The sequence below is a fragment of the Toxorhynchites rutilus genome, chromosome 2 (genome assembly GCF_029784135.1).
Source record: "Toxorhynchites rutilus septentrionalis strain SRP chromosome 2, ASM2978413v1, whole genome shotgun sequence".
Lineage (NCBI taxonomy): Eukaryota > Metazoa > Arthropoda > Insecta > Diptera > Culicidae > Toxorhynchites > Toxorhynchites rutilus.
The window spans coordinates 49,218,084-49,240,075 of record NC_073745.1 but is presented as its reverse complement, the minus strand read 5'-3'; the positions used below and the strand labels follow the sequence as shown (position 1 = coordinate 49,240,075).

Here is a 21,992-nt window from a genome sequence, read left to right as displayed (position 1 = left end):
TTATTGTTATTTATGTTGTTGTTGAGTGAATCTAAACTTTTTAAATTGCCTCATTGTTTATTGTTTCATGCATATTTTCGATTTCTCATAATTGTTAATATAACTTTTTTGGCTATTATTTGTTTTTTTTCATAAACTCTTATTTTCCTTTTTCTTTTTATAGAATGGTCATTCTTACTGTTTATTCGCTGACTGGTTGCTCGTTTTCCGCTGTGACTTGTCAATTGGTTGGTCTCTGATACTAGGTGTGGGTTGCTGCTTGTGTCATTCCGCGTTGTGCTGTCTCACCCGTCTTTCTCCACTAATGCGTGTTCCTGGATTCTATTCCTGAACGATCCTTAGAACATTGCAAAATTTCACCACGTTTTTGATCATTGAAATCAAATTCAACGTTCCCCAGTTTCTTGAGTCTCATTTGCATGCTTGCAATTTCAGCAATCTTGGCTTGGAAATGTCGTCCTTTTTTATATCTTCCATCTGGATTAGAGTTCCTTCCTTTATCATCATCTTCTACGTCCACGTGACAGCAAAGTCACTACTCCAATTATGGGATGCAGTTCCATCACGAATTGTACTGCTTTTACTTCATTGTATTGTACTTCATTGTACTACTTTTACTTCAGAACCAAATTGTCGATAAAATTCTCTTTGTCCACGACTCTCGAATTGCTGCTTGTTGTTTTCGCTCCGTCGTCCCACAGCACCCAACACCATTGACCATTGACCTCCCGCATGACTCGTCGTCCTCTTCTTGTTGCCATTCGGCTGGGATGCCGAATCGTCCCTCTTCCCTTTAGCGGTATGCTAAGTTTTGTCCCTGCCTCGCCTGACCACGTCTCGCTCCTCGTTGAAAATCCACATCCGACCATCTTATGGTGTATATTCATTATACCTTTTTGTTTTACACATTCGGTCATTATTACATTAAATATTTCCATTTTTATTATACATTTACATTTTCATACATATTTTTCTTTTCTTTTTCTTCTTTTTTTCTTGTCTCACTTCTTGACTTGACTTCTTTCTTTTCTTTTTCCTTTTTTTTCAGCATATTTCTCTTTAATGCTTTTAAATAATTTTATCAGATACAATCTTCTTCTTGTCTCTTTTATACTATTGACGGTTCATTTTAATTATTATTATTATTATTATTATTATTATTTTAATAATTTCCTTCTCCATTCTCTGTATTTCTCTCCCATATTAGGTTTTCATTTTTCTTACAGTTTCATCTCATATTTTTCGTGTACAAAAAGTATTGTGTGTCATAATTCAATGAAATAATGTGCTTGTTCCGGCCCGAGCCAAGGCGGAACTCAAATCAGGAAAAAACAACAATAAGGATTAGCTATTTAAATGAATTGTTACTTACCTCAGTTTTGTCCAAGAGCTCCAAATGGTACACAATTACCTGAAAAGTAAATTGGAAATCAAAGGTATTATTTCAAACAATCAACTTACCTCAAAAGCGATGTCCAAACAATAACAATTCACCAGAGAACAAACTGACTTTTCTAGAAAGGTATCAGACAGGGATAGAAAAATTCTATTGCTATAATATAAGGTCTATTGTTTATAGCGAACATTCTAGAACAACCCGAGCAAAGATACCATCCACAATAGAATTCACTAGAGCGTGTATCATATAAATAGGGCACGTAATGTACAGAGCTTCATTCGTTAATAAACCATCGTAGAGTAAAGTCTCGCTATCTTTTGCAAATTTAAATTCGGAAGAAGGAAATTATAAGCTGTCCGGTTAACGTTTTCTCCGTCGGAAAGTGAAATTCGGCATAGCCAGAAGTACTGGCGTAAACATTTGGCGCTGTAGACAGGATACGTGGACATGGAGGACAACACGAAGATGGAGAAACTGCAACTGCGGCGTTCAGCTATCGAAGGACGTCTAGGCTACATCACTTCTCGAGTCCAAGCAATGCAAATTGCAACGGCTTGTGTGGAAGATCTAGACGTAGAACTGGATAGCCTACGAGAGCTCTGGCAGGACTTCAGGACAGTTCACGACAAAATTCTCGAACATTGCGTGGACGAAGAATTAGAAGAACATCTGGAATACGAAAGGTCGATCGAGACAAGCTACAACCGGACGAGAGCAACACTTCTCCAGTTCAAGCGTCTGATCAACAACCGAAACGAAGCGTCTACGGCTACATCGAACACCAATACATCATCTCAAGAATCATCGATAACTCCCGTGGTTCCCGAATTGCAACTACCAAAGGGCATTCTACCCATCTTTTCGGGCGACTATGGCGAATGGACATCGTTCTTTGATCTCTTCAAGAGTTCTGTTGACCAAAACACGCGGCTCACAAAGGCACAGAAGTTGGTGAATCTGAAGACGTACACTTCCGGGCGAGCAGCCGCTCTCTTGAGACACATCAAAATTGAAGACCGCAACTACGAAGGAGCATTGGAGGTTTTGAAAAGGCGTTTCGATCGGCAAGATCAAATTATAAGTCATCACATTCAACGATTCCTCGATATTCCTTCTTTCACCGTTGTTTCTGCAAGCAACCTGGCACGCTTGCACGATACAGCAGACGACGTCAGACGTGCTCTTCAAGCCATACAACGAGAGGATCGGGACTGCTGGTTGGTGCACTTGCTACAAGCGAAGCTGGACATTGACACCCGTCACCAGTGGCACACTCGAGCGACCATGATGGAAACTATTCCGACGCTGACGGCTTTCCTAGAATTCGTGGAACAACGAGTTTATACGCTGGAAACCTCTCGTGGCTCATCATCTCAACCTGCAAATCGGTCAGCATCACGAACCTCACCTCGCAGTACCAGCCTTGCTGCGACGAACAGGGTGGCGAAACCCATTTGTGCAGTTTGCGGCGAGGGTCAACATAGACTTTTCTGCTGCAGACGATTCAACAACTTATCCGTGGCCGATCGCATTGATTGGGTTAAACGTCTTGGTCGATGTGAGAACTGCCTTCGTGAAGGTCACGGGACTACCGGCTGCTCATACGGTACGTGTAAGCAGTGCAATCAGCGGCATCATACACTCCTCCATGAGGACCGAAGACATACACCAGCACAAATTCCCGGTGAAGTGAGGAACCATCTATCGTACAACGACGCATTCTGTTCTGTATTCCTCGCAACCGCTATCGTGAATGTGCTGGATGCTTCAGGAAATCTCTGTCCAGCCAGGGCTCTACTGGATTCCGGTTCACAAGCGTGCTTCATAACCACCGACTTGTCCAAGAAGTTGGGCCTGGACAGACGTCACATCAATCTACCACTTAGGGGAATCTCTGGACTAGCGACCAGAATCCACGAAGCCGTATCGGTGACAATCCAGTCACGTAATTCCGACTTCCGGCAGCAGACGGAGTGTGCTATCCTCGACAAAATCTCCGAACCTATCCCACATCAAGCGGTGAACATCACTCAATGGGGTAGTCTAGCAGATCTCGCGCTTGCGGACGAGCTATTCCACATTCCTGGTAACATCGACCTACTCATTGGTGCCAGCATGTATTACCACCTGCTTGAACCGGAACGGATTTCACTGGGACCATCACAACCAATCCTGCAAAGAACCAAACTAGGCTGGATCGTAGCAGGATTTCATATACCAGAGGAAAGACAAAATCCTACCTCTTCAAACTTTTCTACACGAGTAGAAGCGCCAGAAGAACCTGTAAATCTTAATCAGCTAGTCGCCAAATTCTGGGAGCTGGAGGATTTCAAGCCGACCACACGCTTGACCGTCGAAGAGCAGTTGTGTGAAGATCACTTCCAAGCACATACTACGCGAGACTCAAGTGGACGCTACGTGGTGAAGCTGCCATTTCGCAAGGATCCATCCAACATAGGCGACACTAGATATTCGGCGTTGCGACAATATCACGCATTGAAAAGGAGACTGAACAACAATCCAGAACATAAACAGCTGTATGAAAACTACGTCGGGGAACTCATTGCTGCTCGACACATCGAACCAATGCCAGCGGGGCCGAGTCACAAGGCTACCATATTTTTGCCTCACCACGCAGTGTTGAAGGAAGAAAGCAGTACGACAAAGCTTCGAGTGGTATTCAACGGGTCACTCAAGTCATCGAACGGTTTCACCCTGAACGACTTGCTAATGACAGGTCCAGTGGTACAAGAAAGTCTGTACAACATCCTGCTGAACTTCCGTCTACATCGAATTGCACTTATTGGAGATATCGAGAAAATGTATCTCCAAGTTCGTGTAACAGAAGAGGACTCTCAGCTCATCCGGATGCTGTGGCAAGAACCAGGTCGCCCTATGACAGAGTTCGGGATGCGAACGGTAATTTTCGGCTTGTCTTGCGCACCGTTCTTGGCAACTAGAGCATTGAAACAACTTGCGGTGGACGACGGCGACTCGTTTCCACTGGCCAAGAAGGGAATCAGCGATTTTTACGTCGATGATCTTCTGTCTGGTGCATCCTCTGTCCGAGAAGCTATCGAGACGCGCAGACAGATGACACATTTGTTGAGACGAGGTGGTTTTACTATGCGAAAATGGGCGACAAATGATCCGGCAGTACTCAAAGACATCCCGGTTGCAGAACGAGCTTCGTTGTCTACGCATCACTTCGCCCCAGAAGCATCGCTGAAGACTCTTGGAGTGAGATGGCACGTCAGCGAAGATCTATTTTCTTTCTCCGTAAACTGCAACGCAACTCAAACACACTACATGAAACGTGAAGTGCTGTCGACTATCGCGAAAATATTCGACCCGCTAGGTCTGATTGGACCTATTGTAATCGTTGCCAAAACCTTCATGCAGGAGCTCTGGAAACTCGACATCGACTGGTCGGATCCATTACCAGAACTATACAATGTCCGTTGGCGTTCTTACCTGGCACATCTGCAAGAGACATGGCACATTAAAATCCCTCGTCGCTGCCTATCCATCGATTTTCTACGGCGGGTGTACCTTCATGGATACTGCGACGCATCGGAGACAGCATATGGTGCAGTGTTATACCTGAGAGCCGTGGACGAAGTGGGCAACGTCAGCTCGCGCCTGCTTTGCTCCAAATCAAAGGTGACACCTATCAATCGCCCAACAATACCGAGGTTAGAACTCTGCGCAGCTACGCTACTAGCACGACTCATCAAAACGGTAAAGTCAACGTTACGAATGACCATCCATCAGACGACAGCCTGGAGTGACTCCATGACAACTTTAGCGTGGATAGCAGGAGACCTAGCCAGATGGAAGACATTTGTGGCCAACCGCGTAGCAGAGATCAACTCGACATTATCCGCAGTGAACTGGAGACACATTCCCACGGATGAAAATCCGGCCGATCTACTGAGCCGTGGGGCCACCCCTATGTCACTAGCGAGCACTCCTTTATGGTGGAGTGGTCCTACTTGGAGGCCCGAGGACACATTCGAACTCCAGCCAGACAATCTGCCCTCAACAGTGCAGCGCCTCATCGACAAGGAAAGGAGACAGTCAGCAGTGACTTCAACGCACGTCATCGAGTTCAATTCATTGCTAGACGGAATGCTCAGCCGGTACTCTTCCTACATACGGCTGATACGAGTAACTACCTGGATTCTTCGCTTCGGCACCAACTGCCAACGAAACCGAACAGACAGGAGAATCGGGCCACTGCAGCCAACTGAATTGCACACAGCGCGAGATATACTTGTTCGCCATGTCCAGCATCAATACTATCCAGGCGAAATTGCAGCATTAACAGCTGGAAAAGCACTTCCAAATAGCAGCAAACTATGGCCGCTAACTCCATTCCTAGATGACAGCCTTCTCAGGGTGGGCGGCAGGCTGGCACGGTCAAACATCAATTACGACTGTAAGCATCCAATACTTTTGCCAGCAAAAAGTACTTTGACCGAACTGATCCTGCGGCACGAACATCTCAGCAATCACCATCTTGGACCGGAAGCACTGTTAGCAAGCATTCGAAGGTGCTTTTGGATTCCACAAGGACGAAGAGCAGCACGGAATGTTGTATGGAAATGCATTCCTTCTTTCAAGGCTAATCCTAATCGGGGAATGCTGGAACAAATAATGGGTCAGCTCCCACCACAACGTCTGGAAGCTGCCCCGCCATTCTACATATGCGGATTGGACTACGGTGGACCCATCACACTGATTCAGAGACGTGGACCTGGCTCACCAACAACCAAAGGCTACATCTGCGTTTTTGTATGCTTTACGACGCGAGCAGTCCACTTAGAAGCTGTAAGCAGCTTATCTACAAGAGCTTTCTTGGCTGCGCTTCGGCGATTCATCGCTCGCAGAGGTCACATCCACAGTGACAACGGAACAAACTTTGTGGGTGCTGCGAGAGAAATTCGAGAATGGTACAAAAGAAGAGCTTCGGACGAACACAACACTCAGGTCGCCAATTATCTATCGATGGGTGGTACGCAATGGCATTTCAACGCGCCAGCATCGCCACACATGGGTGGTCTTTGGGAGGCAGCGATAAAATCAGCGAAACGACACCTAAAAATCATTACCGGTAACGCAAAACTAACGTTCGAAGAATTCAGCACATTGTTAGCGGACATCGAAGCCATTTTAAACTCACGTCCCATATCACCAGCATCGAGCGATCCAAATGACCTGCAACCATTGACGCCCGCACACTTCATCATTGGACGACCACTCACAGCACCCAATCATAGCGAGTACATCCCAACAGCCGATAAAAGCTACGAAGTACGCTACAAATATTTGCATGAGCTACGGAAACACTTTTGGGATCGCTGGAGTCGCGAATACCTTCCCGAATTGCAACGCAAAAATAAGTGGCATCAACCAAGTAACAATCTGCAAATAGGTGATTTGGTTCTCGTTCGACGGCAGAAACTACCCACACAGCAGTGGGCACTCGGAAGAGTTCTGCAGCTGAAACACGCACCAGATGGAAAGCCGCGACTGGTTACGCTAAAGATGAGAGACAGCGAAATCGTTCAATCAGTCCACAATCTCAGTAAGCTACCACTTCAACAGGAAAATTGGATTAGCTATTTAAATGAATTTTTACTTACCTCAGTTTTGTCCAAGAGCTCCAAATGGTACACAATTACCTGAAAAGTAAATTGGAAATCAAAGGTATTATTTCAAACAATCAACTTACCTCAAAAGCGATGTCCAAACAATAACAATTCACCAGAGAACAAACTGACTTTTCTAGAAAGGTATCAGACAGGGATAGAAAAATTCTATTGCTATAATATAAGGTCTATTGTTTATAGCGAACATTCTAGAACAACCCGAGCAAAGATACCATCCACAATAGAATTCACTAGAGCGTGTATCATATAAATAGGGCACGTAATGTACAGAGCTTCATTCGTTAATAAACCATCGTAGAGTAAAGTCTCGCTATCTTTTGCAAATTTAAATTCGGAAGAAGGAAATTATAAGCTGTCCGGTTAACGTTTTCTCCGTCGTAGCAAAAAAAATTGGAATAGTGAATCGCAAAAAGACTGGAAAAAGTGCTTGCAAATTGCAAAAAGTGAAAATTGGTGAATTGGAGAAAGACATTGGACATTGGTGAATTTAAGACATTTAATGTGCAACAAAAACTATTTCGAGTGAAATTGATTTTAAGTGCTATAAAATGCAGCGAACGCCTACTAAAAGTGGCAATGGAACTGCCGGCGAAACCGGTGCGCAATCCGGTAGCGGCAATGGCGCCGACATGGATGACTACAACACGCTCGCTAATCTTCGAGGGTTAGCAAAAGGTAAAATCACCCGCTTAAAGAACATGCTGGAGAGAGCGGAGGCGGAACAGACAGAGCTAACACAACCGCAAGTAAAAGTGTACATTAGGAAAATTGACGCTGCTTACAAAGAATTTCACAACTACCATGAACGGATCGTGGCGGTGGTGGCGCATGATCGGAAAGAGGAACAAGACTGTAAGTACGTTGAATTCGAGACGCTATACGATAATGTGTCGATTTTTCTCGAGCCATGGCTCGAGAATTTTGCCGCGCCTGACTCTTGTCCTGCTGCTGGTCAACCAGCAACTCATCAGCCGTTGATTGTACAACAATCGCTTCTTCATGCCATTCCTACATTCGATGGCAAATACGAGCAGTGGGAAAAATTTAAGATCATGTTCCAAGACGTAGTGGACAAGTCAAATGAACCATCACGACTCAAGCTCTATCATTTGGAGAAAGCATTGATTGGGGATGCTTCCGGTTTGATTGATGCGAAAACAATTGCTGATGGTAATTATGATCGCGCTTGGGAAATATTAAGAGAGAGGTTCGAGGATAAGAGGCGTATGATTGATATGCATATTGTTGGGCTGTTAAGGATAACAAAATTATTTAAAGAAGATCATTGCGAATTACGGAAGCTTGTTGATACATGTGTGGGTCATGTCGAAAATTTGAAATTTCTGAGTCAGGAATTTTCAGGAGTGTCAGAACTGGTTGTCGTACACATCCTTACTAGCGCTCTAGACAAAGAGAGCAAACGAGCATGGGAATCAACAATGGAACATGGGTCGCTTCCGAATTATGATGACACAATTTCTTTTCTGAAAAATCGCATTTCCATTCTTGAAAGATGTCAGGATTCTGTAAGTAGCATTCAGAATCAGTTCAATCGTATGTCGCATACAGGAAATCAAATGTCTAACAAACAACCAAATTCTCGAGTAAACACAGCTATAGTTTCATCTAATTGCGAGTTTTGTGAAGGAGAACATTTCGCATTCAATTGTCCAAGTTTTCATAAATTAAAAATTGATGAGCGGCTCAAAATGGTTCGTGACAAACGAGTTTGCTTCAATTGCTTAAGGAGAGGCCATCGTGGAGTGAATTGTTTGTCATTGAAATCTTGCTCAAAGTGTCAGCGCAGACATCATAGTTTGCTTCATAAAGGGTGTGTCACATCAAATTGCATCACGGAAAAAACGCTGTAGAAATTTAATTTTTAGGAATTATATCTTCAGCTTTCGCTTCAAAATCAGATAAGAGTGTATAGATCACGTTGGCCATGCTTCACTTTCAATTTTTCGTAAATTTGGAAAAATGTCGTCGAACGAAAAAGAGCGTCGTGAATTAATCCTGCGCACTCATTTCGAGAATCCGGAGTTGTCACATCGGGACATCGGTAAGATGCTGGGAATCGTCCAATCCACGGTCAGCAGAGTACTAAAACGATACTTCGAGAACCTAACCATCGACTGGAAGGTGAAGAACGGCAAAAATGGATGCTCCGTCAGTGAAAAAGATCACAAGCGCGTAGTTAAGCAGTTTAGACGTGATCCGAGAAGTTCGGTCCGGGATGTCGCCAATAAGCTGAATTTGTCAAGTTCATTCGTCCAGCGGACCAAGCAGCGGAAGGGCCTGCGTACATACAAGGTTCAGAAGGCTCCTAACCGCGACGAAAGGCAAAACATGGTGGGGAAGACGCGAGCCTGGAAGCTGTACACCGAAATGCTGATGAAGCCGCATTGTCTGGTAATGGACGACGAAACCTACGTCAAAGCGGACTTTCGTCAGCTGCCGGGCCTGTTGTTCTTCTCCGCAGAGGACAAATTCAGCGTTCCGGAGGAGATTCGCAAGCAGAAACTATCCAAGTTTGCCAAAAAGTACATGGTGTGGCAAGCGATCTGCTCTTGCGGAAAGCGGATGTCTGTCGGATGTCGGATGTCCGCTTCGTGATGACCGGCACGGTAAACGGGCAGGTTTACCTTAAGGAGTGCCTACAGAAGCGCTTACTACCACTATTGGAGCAACACGAGGGCCCGACCATCTTCTGGCCGGATCTCGCTTCGTGCCACTATTCAAAGGACGTGTTGGAGTGGTACGAAGCCAACGGGGTCACCTTCGTTCCAAAGGAAATGAACCCGCCCAACGCGCCGGAGCTTCGCCCAATAGAGAAATATTGGGCGATTATGAAGCAGGCCCTCCGGAAGAACCCAAAAGTTGTCAAATCGGAGGCGGACTTCAAGAGAAAATGGATTTGTGTTCAAAAAAAACTACAACCTGATATTGTACAGAACCTTATGGACGGGGTAAAGAGGAAGGTACGAGCATACGGGCTTGGGCTCGAAGTATGAAAAATGGAAAATGCCAAAAGCTGTTTAATAGTTTTTATTTTACTGTCTAAAATTTTCAAAAGGATCGGTCTACTGGGTGAATTTCTACAGCGTTTTTTCCGTGATGCAATTTGATGTAACACACCCTTTAGAGAGGGAGATCGTTCGTCAATTGTTGGAAGAAGAGACATAGTACATGAGAATCAAAACCATCATTGCTCTCCCAGCACTTCGAGATGTTCATCAATGCAGGATATTACTGCTGCTTATTCCAACACGCATGGAAAACCAGCTCACCAAGTGCTTCTTCTAACAGCACAAGTAAAAGTTTTGGATAAAGATGGAAATCCGCATTTATGTCGAGCACTTTTGGATAGTGGCTCACAAATCAATTTCGTTTTTGAATCGCTGCTTGATAAGCTAGGAGTTCCGAAAGAAAAGGCAAATATATTAGTCACCGGAGTTAGCAATATCAAATCCAAAGTACAGCACAAGGCTCGGATTCAAGTATGCTCTACGTATAGCAACTTCAAATTCAATCTGAATTGCTTGGTTACTCGTGAAGTCACTGGCATTCTGCCAACTTGCGAGATAGATGTAGATTCGTGGAACATTCCGCCTGGAACACAATTGGCTGACCCTTCATTCCACAAACCTGGTCAGATAGATTTGCTAATCGGAATGGAGTGGTTCGATGACCTCATTAAACCTGGACGAGTGAAGTTTTCAGAAAAACTGCCAACTTTGATGGACTCGCAATTTGGATGGCTAATTGGTGGAAAGGTTAAAAGCGAATCTGTATCTGGTTCTACCTTTCATTCACATACAGTAACATTTTCAACAAAGCATTTAATTCAACAGATTCATAATTTTTGGAAATTGGATCACGTGGCCACTAAGCAATGTGTGCCAATCGAGATTGATGAGTGCAAGGCTCACTCTCAGTCAACATTTCGTCGCAAATCAAGAAAGTTTAACATGATAGAGTCCAAGCTAGGCAAGGAGTTAGAAGTTAACGGACAGTATGATAAGTTCATGGAAGAGTATGTTTTTTAGGAAAACTGTATTGAAATTGATGTAAAAACAGATGTAAATCGTATTTTAAAATGGCAACTTTGTAAGCAAAAGTTTAATTTCGAAGAGAAAAATGATAAACGGTTTAGAACTTATTTTATGTATGATGAGGATACGCTACAAGTGATGAACACAAGTAAAAAGTTAGAGCAAGACTGGACGAATTTGAGACCTTTCAAACCAAAGCGAAAAAATTAACAAATCCTCATTGGGAGGCCGAATCGAAAGTTTAACGATCATTCTAAATCATGTTTATAAACCAACTCACCTTACAAAAATGGAATTTGCGACTTTTTGTATCAAAATGAAGCAATTTGGAACTCAAGACCCCTATTTTTCTATTGTTATGACCCAAAAGACCCAGAAGTTTTAACCCCTAGACACATGATAATTGGCAGGCCTGTAACAGCCATACCCGAATTCTTTTTCAAAGACTTTCCCATGAATCGATTGTACCAACGGCAACGCATCCAGCAGCTGAGACAGCATTTCTGGAATCGCTGATCTCATGAATACTTGGTAGAGCTTAAATCTCGAGCAAATTCGTCAAAGAAAAAGATCAACGTGGCAATAGATACAGTCGTTCTCTTAAAAGAAGGGCAAGGTTCCAACTCTACAACGGAAGATAGGCCGAGTTGTTCGAACCTACCCTGGTTCTGATGGCCTAGTTCGAGTTGTGGATGTACGTGTTGGTGATACTACATACAAAAGCCGATAACCGATCCATAAGCTAGCGCCGCTACCCATTTTGGACAACGCATTGATTGAGGACAAGGATCAACAAAGTAACTTTCCTTCTGCCGTGGGAGTATGTTCAGTCCACCGCTCAGCGCAGCGCACTGAATGTACGATCGACAGGATGGCGGAGGAAGTAAAGCAACGAGAGGACAACGAGCGCAAGAACACAACCAAAGGAAATAAAATTCAACCACCAGCATGAACCCCACCCGTGGGCGCGTGGGAGCGGCATACAGACGAAAGGAGAGTGCATTGCGAGCGCAAGCAACCTGCTCTGAGTGCAGAGATGGGACTTCTATTTCAACCGCCAAAGGAAGAGGTTTATTTCGCGTGCTAAAACATTGGAAAGCAAGAAGCTAAAAAGAAAGTGATAATATTTTATCTTGTAAATTTGGTGTAAATAAAATATGTACAAAGGATTAAGTGACTTATTTGCTACCAACCGATTAATCCCTCATTCGGTCCGTGGTATAGTTTTTGGTTTTGGATTGGCCCTTAACAGGACCAAAGAAGCGAATGGAATTTTCCATTTGCTTCGCATCGCACGCGGCACTGGGCCGCTCGGAATCATTTCCGTGGAAACGCATTCGTTTTAGCGATAGTGACGCAGATATGCTCATTAAACCTCAGTTTGTTATCTAGGACGACTCCAAGGTCGCGTGTTTCAGGCCCGACTGAATAACGGAATTCAATTCGAGACTGTCGGCGGGTGAACGACACTGTATTGCATTTTTGACGTGGGTCTACGTCTAACCGGAATATATAGAGGGTAAAATGAAAACCTAAACACAGAACATGCAGGAAAAAATGAAAGATTTCGAATGCTTATAGCTCGAACATTTCGTACTGGATAGGAGAGATGTTTGCATCACTTGATAGGGAATATTTCTACGCATCTATCGCAACTAACAAAATGTTGTTTTTCATTAGATAAACAATTGAATAACTGTAATAACTTTGAATAATAACTTTGAATAACTTTGTGCCCCCGTGGCCGAGTGGTTAGCATCATAACTAACATGCCGGGTGTTCGGGTTCGATTCCCGTTCTGGTCGGTGGAATTTTTCGTCAAAGAAATTTCCTCCGACTTGCACTGTGATCACGCGTATTCTAGAGCTTGCCATTCAGAATGCATTCAAGGCGTGTTATTTGGCATAGAAATCTCAACTAAGTACTAATAAAAAATGACGCAAGTAATACTACGCTGAGACGGCGAAGTTCCTCTAGGAACGTTAGTGCCATTGAAGAAGAAGAAGAACTGTAAAATATTAGGCGTTATCTAAACGCCCTAACTGCATCGTTTTGATTGGCCCGATTTACGGTTTCCCCAACACAGCCATCAAAACCAAGCAGCCTTGGGGAAATCGGCATTGCAAATACATGAAAGTAGGGGGACTTTTGTTCTCATCGAAAAATGTTCCCTAACACAGACTTTAAAACCAAGCAGCGAAATCGGCATTGCAAACACACGAAAGAGCCTAGAGGCGAGTGAACTGAAAAGTTTAAACCCTCTTAAAGCCAAAAAGAAGAAAAAGAGCACACGAAAGTAGGGGGAGCTTTTGTTCCCACCGAAATGTGTTCCCTAATAGAGATTTCTAAACCAAGGTGCCTGGAGAAATCGGTATTTCAAATTCATGCAAGTCGGGGGTATTTTTGTTCCGACTGGAATGTGTTTCCCTAACACAGACTTCAAATCCATGAAGCGTGGGGAAATCGGCATTGCGAATTCATACAAATCGGGGGTATTTTTGTTCCGATTGAAATGTGTTTCCCTAACACAGACTTCAAAACCGAGGTTTCTGGGGAAATCGGCTCTGCAAATAAATGCAAACTGCGAGTACTTTTGTCCTCGCTTGCCTTTGTGCAGAGTGGAATATGTCTGTCCTAACATGATCTTCTAAACTTAGGAACCTGGGAAAATCGTGCAGCCACTAGAAGCGAATGAACTTCCCAGTTTCGAGAAGTATGTACACTTTTGGGATGTAAACTTCAGAGGGAAATGTAAAATAAAATAATCGTTTGATAATTTTTTTTTGTCTTTATTGGAAAGATTTTCAGCCTTAGGCTGGTTCATCAAACGTTTGATAATTCTTCCGTACATATATTTTGTTCTAGTCATCATACCAAACGTAAAAGGTCCGTCATTAAATTTACTTGTAACGAAGAACAATCAATCACAATAAATGAATTGACTTTACACTGCATTTGTTCATTTTTTTCACTCACAGAGCAAATATATTGAACTCAATTGAATTTGGAAACTGTTTCATTCAATCAAGAATTTAATCAATACAAACGAATGATTGCTAAGCTAAGGTAGTTCCACGTGAACCTTGCGGTTATATCATAGATATAACCCACTCATTTTTTGATATTTAATTCCATTCCGTTTTCCTCACACCACCGCCGTAGCTCCTCTGCGTCAGCCTGAAGCGCGCAACAGTCAAGATGAGATGTTATTGATCTATAAATTTTCAGATCGTCGGCATAGAGCAGTTTTCCAGCATTCAGTCGTAAATTGCATCTACCTGGTGTCTGAGCTCGATTTCCGTTGATAAAAAGTTAGTGAACGTCATCAGATTAGTCGTTGTCGATCGTTTACTGACGAAGCCATGTTGCCATTCAGATATCATCGGTTGACATGCGGTATATAAAATGTTATGAACTAGTCTTTCGAATACTTTTACCACGCAACATAGAATGGAAATGCCTCGGTAATTTTCAACGGTGTGATTGTAGTCTGATTTGAAGATCGGACATATTGAAGCTGTTTTCCATTGATGCGGAAAAATGCTGTGACGTAGCGACTTATTGAAAATTATTGTCAATGGTATCTGCAGAGACTTGGCACATTCCTTCAGTAACAGTGGCGGAAGTTTATCAGTTCCAGAACCTTTAGACACGTCCAATTTACTCAAGGCAGATGAGACATCGTGCTGTGATATTTCAAACAGCGGCAAATTCAAATCGAAAACGGGACAATTCCTGAGACTGTCAGGCGAGAATGCTGGTGAAATGGTGCTGTGTACCTTTTCGAAATGATCTGCGAACAGATTTGCTATTCCTACCGGGGAATCAGCACTATTACCGTTGAAAGTCATCTCGGCTGGGAATCGATTAGAGTGCTTCCGATTGCGAATGAACGTCCAAAAAATAGGAGGGGTTTCGCTTCGCAGTCGTCTCCAGGTAGGCGATGTAATTCTGAAATGATGCGGTTTCAAGTTCGTGATAATGAGTCTCAATTGTGCGAAGATTGTGACGATTTGCATCCGTTCGTTCTTGAAAATAACGCTTACGGGATTTGCGGACAGCGTTACGAAGGTGCTGCAGCTCGGATGTCCACCAAGCGTGCTTGTAGAAGTGTCTCGTGAATCGTCTACGTGGAACATGCCCATTCAGGACTGCATTCAGAAAGTCATAGAATATACGTACCGTCTCGTCGGTATCCTAACCGAGAAACAACGAAGCCCAGTCGATAGCAGATACAGCTCTATTAAGTTCTGCAAAGTTGCAGCGTCGAAAATCAAAGTCGTCGGTTTGAATTGTGTTCCCAGGAGGTAGCAGGAAGTTGTCATTTACATCAATGCGAAGAACAAACGGCATGTGGTGACTATCGATTCTAAGTAGGGCAGATGGAGGCACGATTAGTTCAACTACGCTAGGAGCGCTGACGAATGCCAGGTCTAGAAGGCGACCGTTTGCGTTTGATAAGCTGTTGATTTGAAGGAGACCGGTGGCAACTTTCGATTCGACTAGCATAGTTTCTTGTGCAGATGAAGCATTCGTTGGTAACAGTCCGTCAACATCTTCATCATTATACCATATTAAGCGGGGTAAATTGTAGTCTCCCACGACGATAATCATGTCGGAATCCAAAGCGCGATCGCGAAGCTGTTGAACAGATGAGGAATGCGTTGAATATGTCGCTTGTTCCGAGTTGGGCCGTATGTAAATGCCACAAACATATATTGATGACTTTGGAAGTATAACACAGACAACAGCTTGTTCGAGGTTGTCGCTGTCTGGTAGTGCTACTGATTTGCAGTTGAGTGTCGTTTTAGCCGCCACTAAAACTCCGCCCCCGCGTTGAAGATTGATAGTGGCAGATCTGCGGTCGCATCGATATATGACGTAGCTTGAAGTGAGCTCTGAGCTGGAGATGTCTGGACGTAGCCATGTTTCCGTCAGAACAACAATGTCTTAATCGCAGGAAAAAAGCTTCAAGAACAATTCGTTTGTCTTCGTGCGGATACCCCTGACATTTTGGCAATACACCGTTAAGAATTGTGAATTCGTAGAATCGTCAAGAAACCGTGTGCGAGGGTCGTGAAGCTCAGTGCGGCAGGCAGTGCGTTTGGAATGATTATATTTCTGTCGTGATATCCTCTCGGCGATCCGAATGTCGACACGTCCAAATTATTAAAACTTTCGACCTCATCGTGGAGCGGAGCTGTCAAGTCTTGTCTATCGTCAGGTGCAGTAGAATTATCGTCTGCCGGATTCGATAATCGCAAGTAATATTTTATTCGTAAGAAGGGCGCCATCGCTGGATCTGTTCTGCCGGTTCTGCCAAATACGTCTGTTATTACTGTTGCTCCTGTTACTTTTGTTGTTATTATTGTCAAAATTTATGTTGCCACTGTTGTTGAATTTGGGACGCCTCTCTCAATTGAGTCTGGTTTTTCTATTTCTCGCTGCACTCATATTCTCTTCAGTCAGCCTTCCACTTTCTCCATGAAGTGTAGCGTCCTTTAATCCATCTCCATCCGGAATTTGAAGCAAGTTCGTCAGCGGAATTTGTGATTCGATCTGATGTTGGAGCGAATAAATTTAAATTCATGTCTTGAAGTTCGTCAGCTAAGTTTGGAGAAGGTCGTTGGAGTGGGGTGATGAAATTTTCCTCCATTGTACTGATAGCCGAAGTTAACGCTCTTAATTCATCCAAAACATCAGAGTTTACGGGCTGTATCTGATCCATCTCCTGTGTGTAGTTTTCAAAATAATTTGTTATTTTTTCTGTCACACTGCCATTTTGCCCCAGTTCTTGTTTAATTTCGCTTATCGTTGCTTTTATCGAATCCGATACGCTTTGACCACTTCCATCGTATCATCAAAAAGTGACGACAAATGATTTTTTTGTAGTCTAGTTGGTTCAATAATTGCTTTCTACCCCTTGAGAGAATAACCGAATAGCGACCCGTAGTCGTTTTTAGAAACATCTATGATTTTGTGGAGCATGAGCAACGTCTCCCGATTTGAACCCCATGAGGTGTTTGCTAAGGTTCGAATTTAACCAATTGCTTCCGAATCTTTTTTTTAATCCAAAATATATATTTTTATTAAGTCTCATATGGCGTCAGACTAACGTGGCCGGGAGTTCAATATTTCGACAGTATTTGCCTTACAACTATGTTAGTAATATGTAACTGATTACTCACGGTTGACCGAGGTTAGTATTACAAGTGATCTAATAATTGGAATGTTGCAGTCTTCAATGCTCTGTACGTGTGCTCGACACGGAATACTTCCTATTGGGATGCAGCTGATAATTAATCAACAACGCCCCCCAGGTCTGTACCCCATATCTAACGTGGTGCGTCTTTCTCGACTCGAGGAATCCAGGATACAATGGTCACTAGCCGGCGCAATCATCAGCTCGTGTAGAGTAGTCATGAGCGGTACAAACCTCAGCTCATGGTGGATGATCAGTGGGCTGCACAATCTTCGGCCCGTGTATCTGTAAAGAGTGTGCTGTATGTATTGCCGCGACTAAGTAAAAGTTTATAGATCGGGTAGGAGGGATATGAAACAGGGATACAACGAAGGAAGCATCATTAAACGTTGACATCGGCATTTCTGAAGATCAGGATCACGGCTACCTAAGATATCCCGGACGGGGATATCCGATTGTCTGCCTTTCGAAGCTTTTGCTTTGGGATACTTTATATAGAAGGTCCAAGTGAGCTTGCGGTCGAATATGATGCCCAAAAATTAGTTTTTTCGAACAAATTTGACGTTTTGTGTCTACAAGCACATAGTGGGGTCAGTATTGCATTTTAGCAATTTGCAGAAATGAATTGTTTTTGTTTTTTCAACAGAAAACTCGAACTCAGTCCTTGCACATCAGCCCAATAAAAAAATGATTCAAGTGTCGATTCGATTATTTTGTAGATCCTTACCTTTCGTAAACCGTAAAATCGTCAGCAAAAGAAAGTGTAACTATTTTCAAAGGATGTACGTCGTTGATAGATTTTATAGTCACTAAAAAATAGAGTTACACCTCATACGGATCCTTGTGGAATGCCATTTCCACTGTACAAGTAAAACATCGTTTGCTGTTTTTTGTTTGTTCCAATCAGTTGTAAGTTACAGGGAAGTGGAAGTACACAAAGAAAAAATTCGATACATTTTACCCTATTTTTTATCATGCCGAAAATGAAAGCCAAGCCGCTGAAATTGTGAATGGTGTTTGCAATGTCAATACTGTGACAGTAAAATACGCGCAGTTTATTTTTTTTAATTTTCATCTTTTTTTTAAATTTTTGTTTTAATTTTGTTTAGTGCAATACACTAAATTCAGATCTCTAATGTCAACAAACAGACCGTTTAAAGCTAGCAAGCGCCCAAAAACGTCCAGAATTGGTCAACAGAAGGGGTGAGTCATCAGCAAACAACGCAAATCTACACAACTCCGGGAGCTTGACTGGGATGTTTTAATGTATCCAAATGCACCAAACGATTATCACCTTTTGACGTAGAACTACGTATTCCATGAGGGGTCCAAATAAAAAAAAAACAGGTCACGTTTTTATGAAATAAAGTTAACGTTAATAACTATTTTTGCCGTGAACGAATTTTGACGATTTACATACCAAACGAATCGGAAATTACCTAAGATTTGTTTGTTATGCTATGTATTACAATCGGCTGGTGTGTAAACGGTTAAAATCTTATCGGCGAGCCACGAAGGGGACTGATTTGAAGTCTCCGTGAACAAAGAAAAGAGGAAGGTTAAGAACGAAGGGGAATACTTGCCTAGAGCATGAATATTGAATCTCGCTAATGCAAACGTTCAGTATCGTTCTAGATACGAAGCAATTAACATTGCTTGTTCTTCCTTGTTTTCCGTCATCACATGTTTTCGTTTCGGATTGAGCTGTGGACGCGACCAAATTACTTACTCGTTGATGTCCCTGGCATTGCAATCATTACATCAAATTGACGCCATTCCATTCTGAACTACACAATTATCATCAAACTAGGCTATCATTGGTTCACCCAGAAAATAATTATAGAGCGCAAAGCGGAGATAAGTGTGTGTATATTTAGTTGCTTCAAGTCATCAATATATGGCTTTGTGTGCGTACTTGCGTGCTTCATAACCCGTATGTACAAATAGCATCTTCGCTAAGCTGAAACCCTATATGTATAAGTTCCCGTGTGCATTGCCCCTATCGCGATGCAACAATCACCTAATATTTTGTTGCTATGAGGGACGATTGTTTGGTAGTGGTATGGTATGATGCTGCGATAGTAATTATAAACAAAGAGGGAGGTAGCGGGAGGTAGAATGGATCTATACTGAGGCAAACATTCAGACTGTTTCATTATTCGAAGCAGCTAACATCACTTGTTTTCCATCATCATAAGGGCTTCGTTGATGCCTTTGACATTGCATCAATGCATCGAGCTGACGCTATGGCGAAGCAGGTGTTAAGGTTGTGCGCCACATAATTATTTGAGGAACATCGCGTGCTGATCGCAAAACTGCCTTCACATGGATGTCATTTGTGCTAATCTTGATCATGATGAAACAATGCAACTCTTTTATTATTGTTATTGAGATTAACAGACAAGACTTATGTCGTTTATTTATTCACCAAGAAAGTAAATGTCGTTCTAGAATTTTGTATGTGATTGGGTGTCGCTTGTCGGTTGCAAAACTTTCTCCACTAAGGATAACAGCTGCCTACAGGTGCGGTTCCACTGAGACAATACTAAATAACATGTAACATGATTTTTGATGCTTGCAAGTATTGCCATTGTTATTGTTTTCATGTTATGTTATGTATTCAGTTATGAGATGTGGAATAATGGTGCTGGAGCAACAAGTATATGATCGTATGTAACCGAGTGTATGTCAATTGCGAAAAAGACCACCAGAATAGCGAGGTATATTTTCAATGCAACGCAACAAAGTTAGACATGCGATCAGCTTGTGTATTGTTCTGTGAGGGCAAGGATAAAACATCAATCAATTATCGTCAACTGATTCTACAATAAAAAACCATTTCAGGGTGACCAAACCATTCTACTTAACAGTTATTTCTAAAATTTCGCAGCATTATAAAATAATATCCGAAGTTATTGACTAGCGATTTGAATAAAATAACAGTGTAGTTCTACGTCAACAATGTAGTCGTGTCTTGGATACAACCCCCTATAATTTTTTAGTGATAAGGAATTGGGATCAAGAGAAGATTGTAAAAATCGATTACCCAATAAGGACCAAGACTTCTGTGAGAGAGGCATTATGATGCTACCTTTAGAATTGCAACAAATTTTACAATAAAATGGTGCATATTTGACCCAAATCCGACAATTCGAAGCATATTGAAAAAAACGTTTTGAATTTCACGCAAAAATAATGGATCACTTTTTTCCCAACCCAATATTTGACAGAATGTTATTGTCAGAAAACTTATTTGACAGATTATTAAAATGATAAAATTTTGATAAATGGCAAAACTTGTAGTGCATATCATTTGTCCAAGAATTGAAGTTACTTCGTCATTGTTATTTGCATTGGGACCATGTATAAATTCTCATTGTTTTTGTGTGGAATATTCTGCTTTTTCCTTAATTATAATTGAAGGCTCCTGTGATGATTTCGATTGATTTAAACAGCCTTTTCCTTTAACTTTTTTGGTGTGCTAGAGTATTCTTCATCTTCATCTCCAACTCAACAAGAACTCGATATGCTTCAGCTACATATTATTTTTGAACTATATTGTGTAATACATAGTTACTCACCAGTACACTTTTTTGGCATACAACCTAAATTGTTGAACTGTAAAAAAAATGTTCTCGTTTCAGCGAAAAAACACATAAAATTTGTCTTCAAGTACTTTCTAATGAATGTATTTCGAATTTCCTATGATTGATTTATTATGTTCGGTGCAGTTTGAACCGAACCGACATCACGTTCGCTCCTGCTGATAAATTGAGGATCGAATTTGTCGACACATTACATAAAGTTTTCATTTTCCACTTCCACCCAGCGTATCTCGTTCACTCCTAAAGAGGGCATATATATTTTAATGAATCAGCGATGACCAAATGGAGGAGCCGTTTCCATTTCCATCCGATTCGAAATTTGTTCGAGCCATTGCCTGGAGCGAGGGCATTTCGATTATCGTTTTCTCGTTTTCAGGTCAACCCGAAAAGCTTACGCAAGCGAAAGGAACAGATAAAAGCTCTGATAAATCATTATACATAAATCTTCATTCTGCACAAAACCCAAATGGTGGAAGGGGGGCTCCGTAAATATAACATGTAATTCACTATAAATTCTCATTCGTATAACCATACAATTTTTAAGGTCTGTTTTCGAATTCGGTGCGGCCACAGTCTCCGAGTAGTCCGTTTTCGCTTTCAACATGACAATTTTCTACTGTCCTCGGCGCACGACTCCTTTTCGAGTGAAGCTGTGTTTTTATCTATCTCCTTTGGATAAACTTTTTGCTAGGGTTTATAGGCTTGTTCACTTACATTCTCTTGAACAGATTCACGCAATCAAGAGTCGAATAAATAGGAAACGTTTGGTGCCGCTCCTTGTTGAGCGGAAGACGACGGAGGAACAGATAAACGGATTACGGTATTATGGGTTGAGTGAATATCGATACCATCATACAGCGATTGTTTGACACTTGAGTCTCGTCCGTTTATTTAGCACTTGAAACTGAAAAGCGGGGAGATTTACAGATAACAGAATGTTTCTTGGCAGCTTAATTTTAGCAGTCAGACAAAGTTGTGGAACAGAGCTGGTTGTAATTTCCTGTCGCTTGGGATTAAACAATCAAACGAAACTTCCGCAGTGTTCTAGGCGATTAT

The 21,992-nt window shown here is 42.3% G+C and overlaps 2 protein-coding genes across 2 annotated transcripts in view; both read left to right on the top strand.

Annotated features, from left to right (window-relative positions):
* LOC129768124 (uncharacterized) overlaps positions 1 to 21,992 on the top strand; it is a 217,498-nt gene that overhangs the window by 37,406 nt on the left and 158,100 nt on the right. The window lies entirely within an intron of this gene.
* Positions 1,847 to 7,090, top strand: LOC129765732 (uncharacterized). Its single transcript, XM_055766152.1, has one exon. It carries the CDS (start codon positions 1,847 to 1,849, stop codon positions 7,088 to 7,090), a length of 5,244 nt encoding a protein of 1,747 aa, XP_055622127.1.

Excerpts from the sequence above, each read along its gene's own strand:
- LOC129765732 (XM_055766152.1), top strand. The coding sequence starts at position 1,847 with ATGGAGGACAACACGAAGATGGAGAAACTGCAACTGCGGCGTTCAGCT.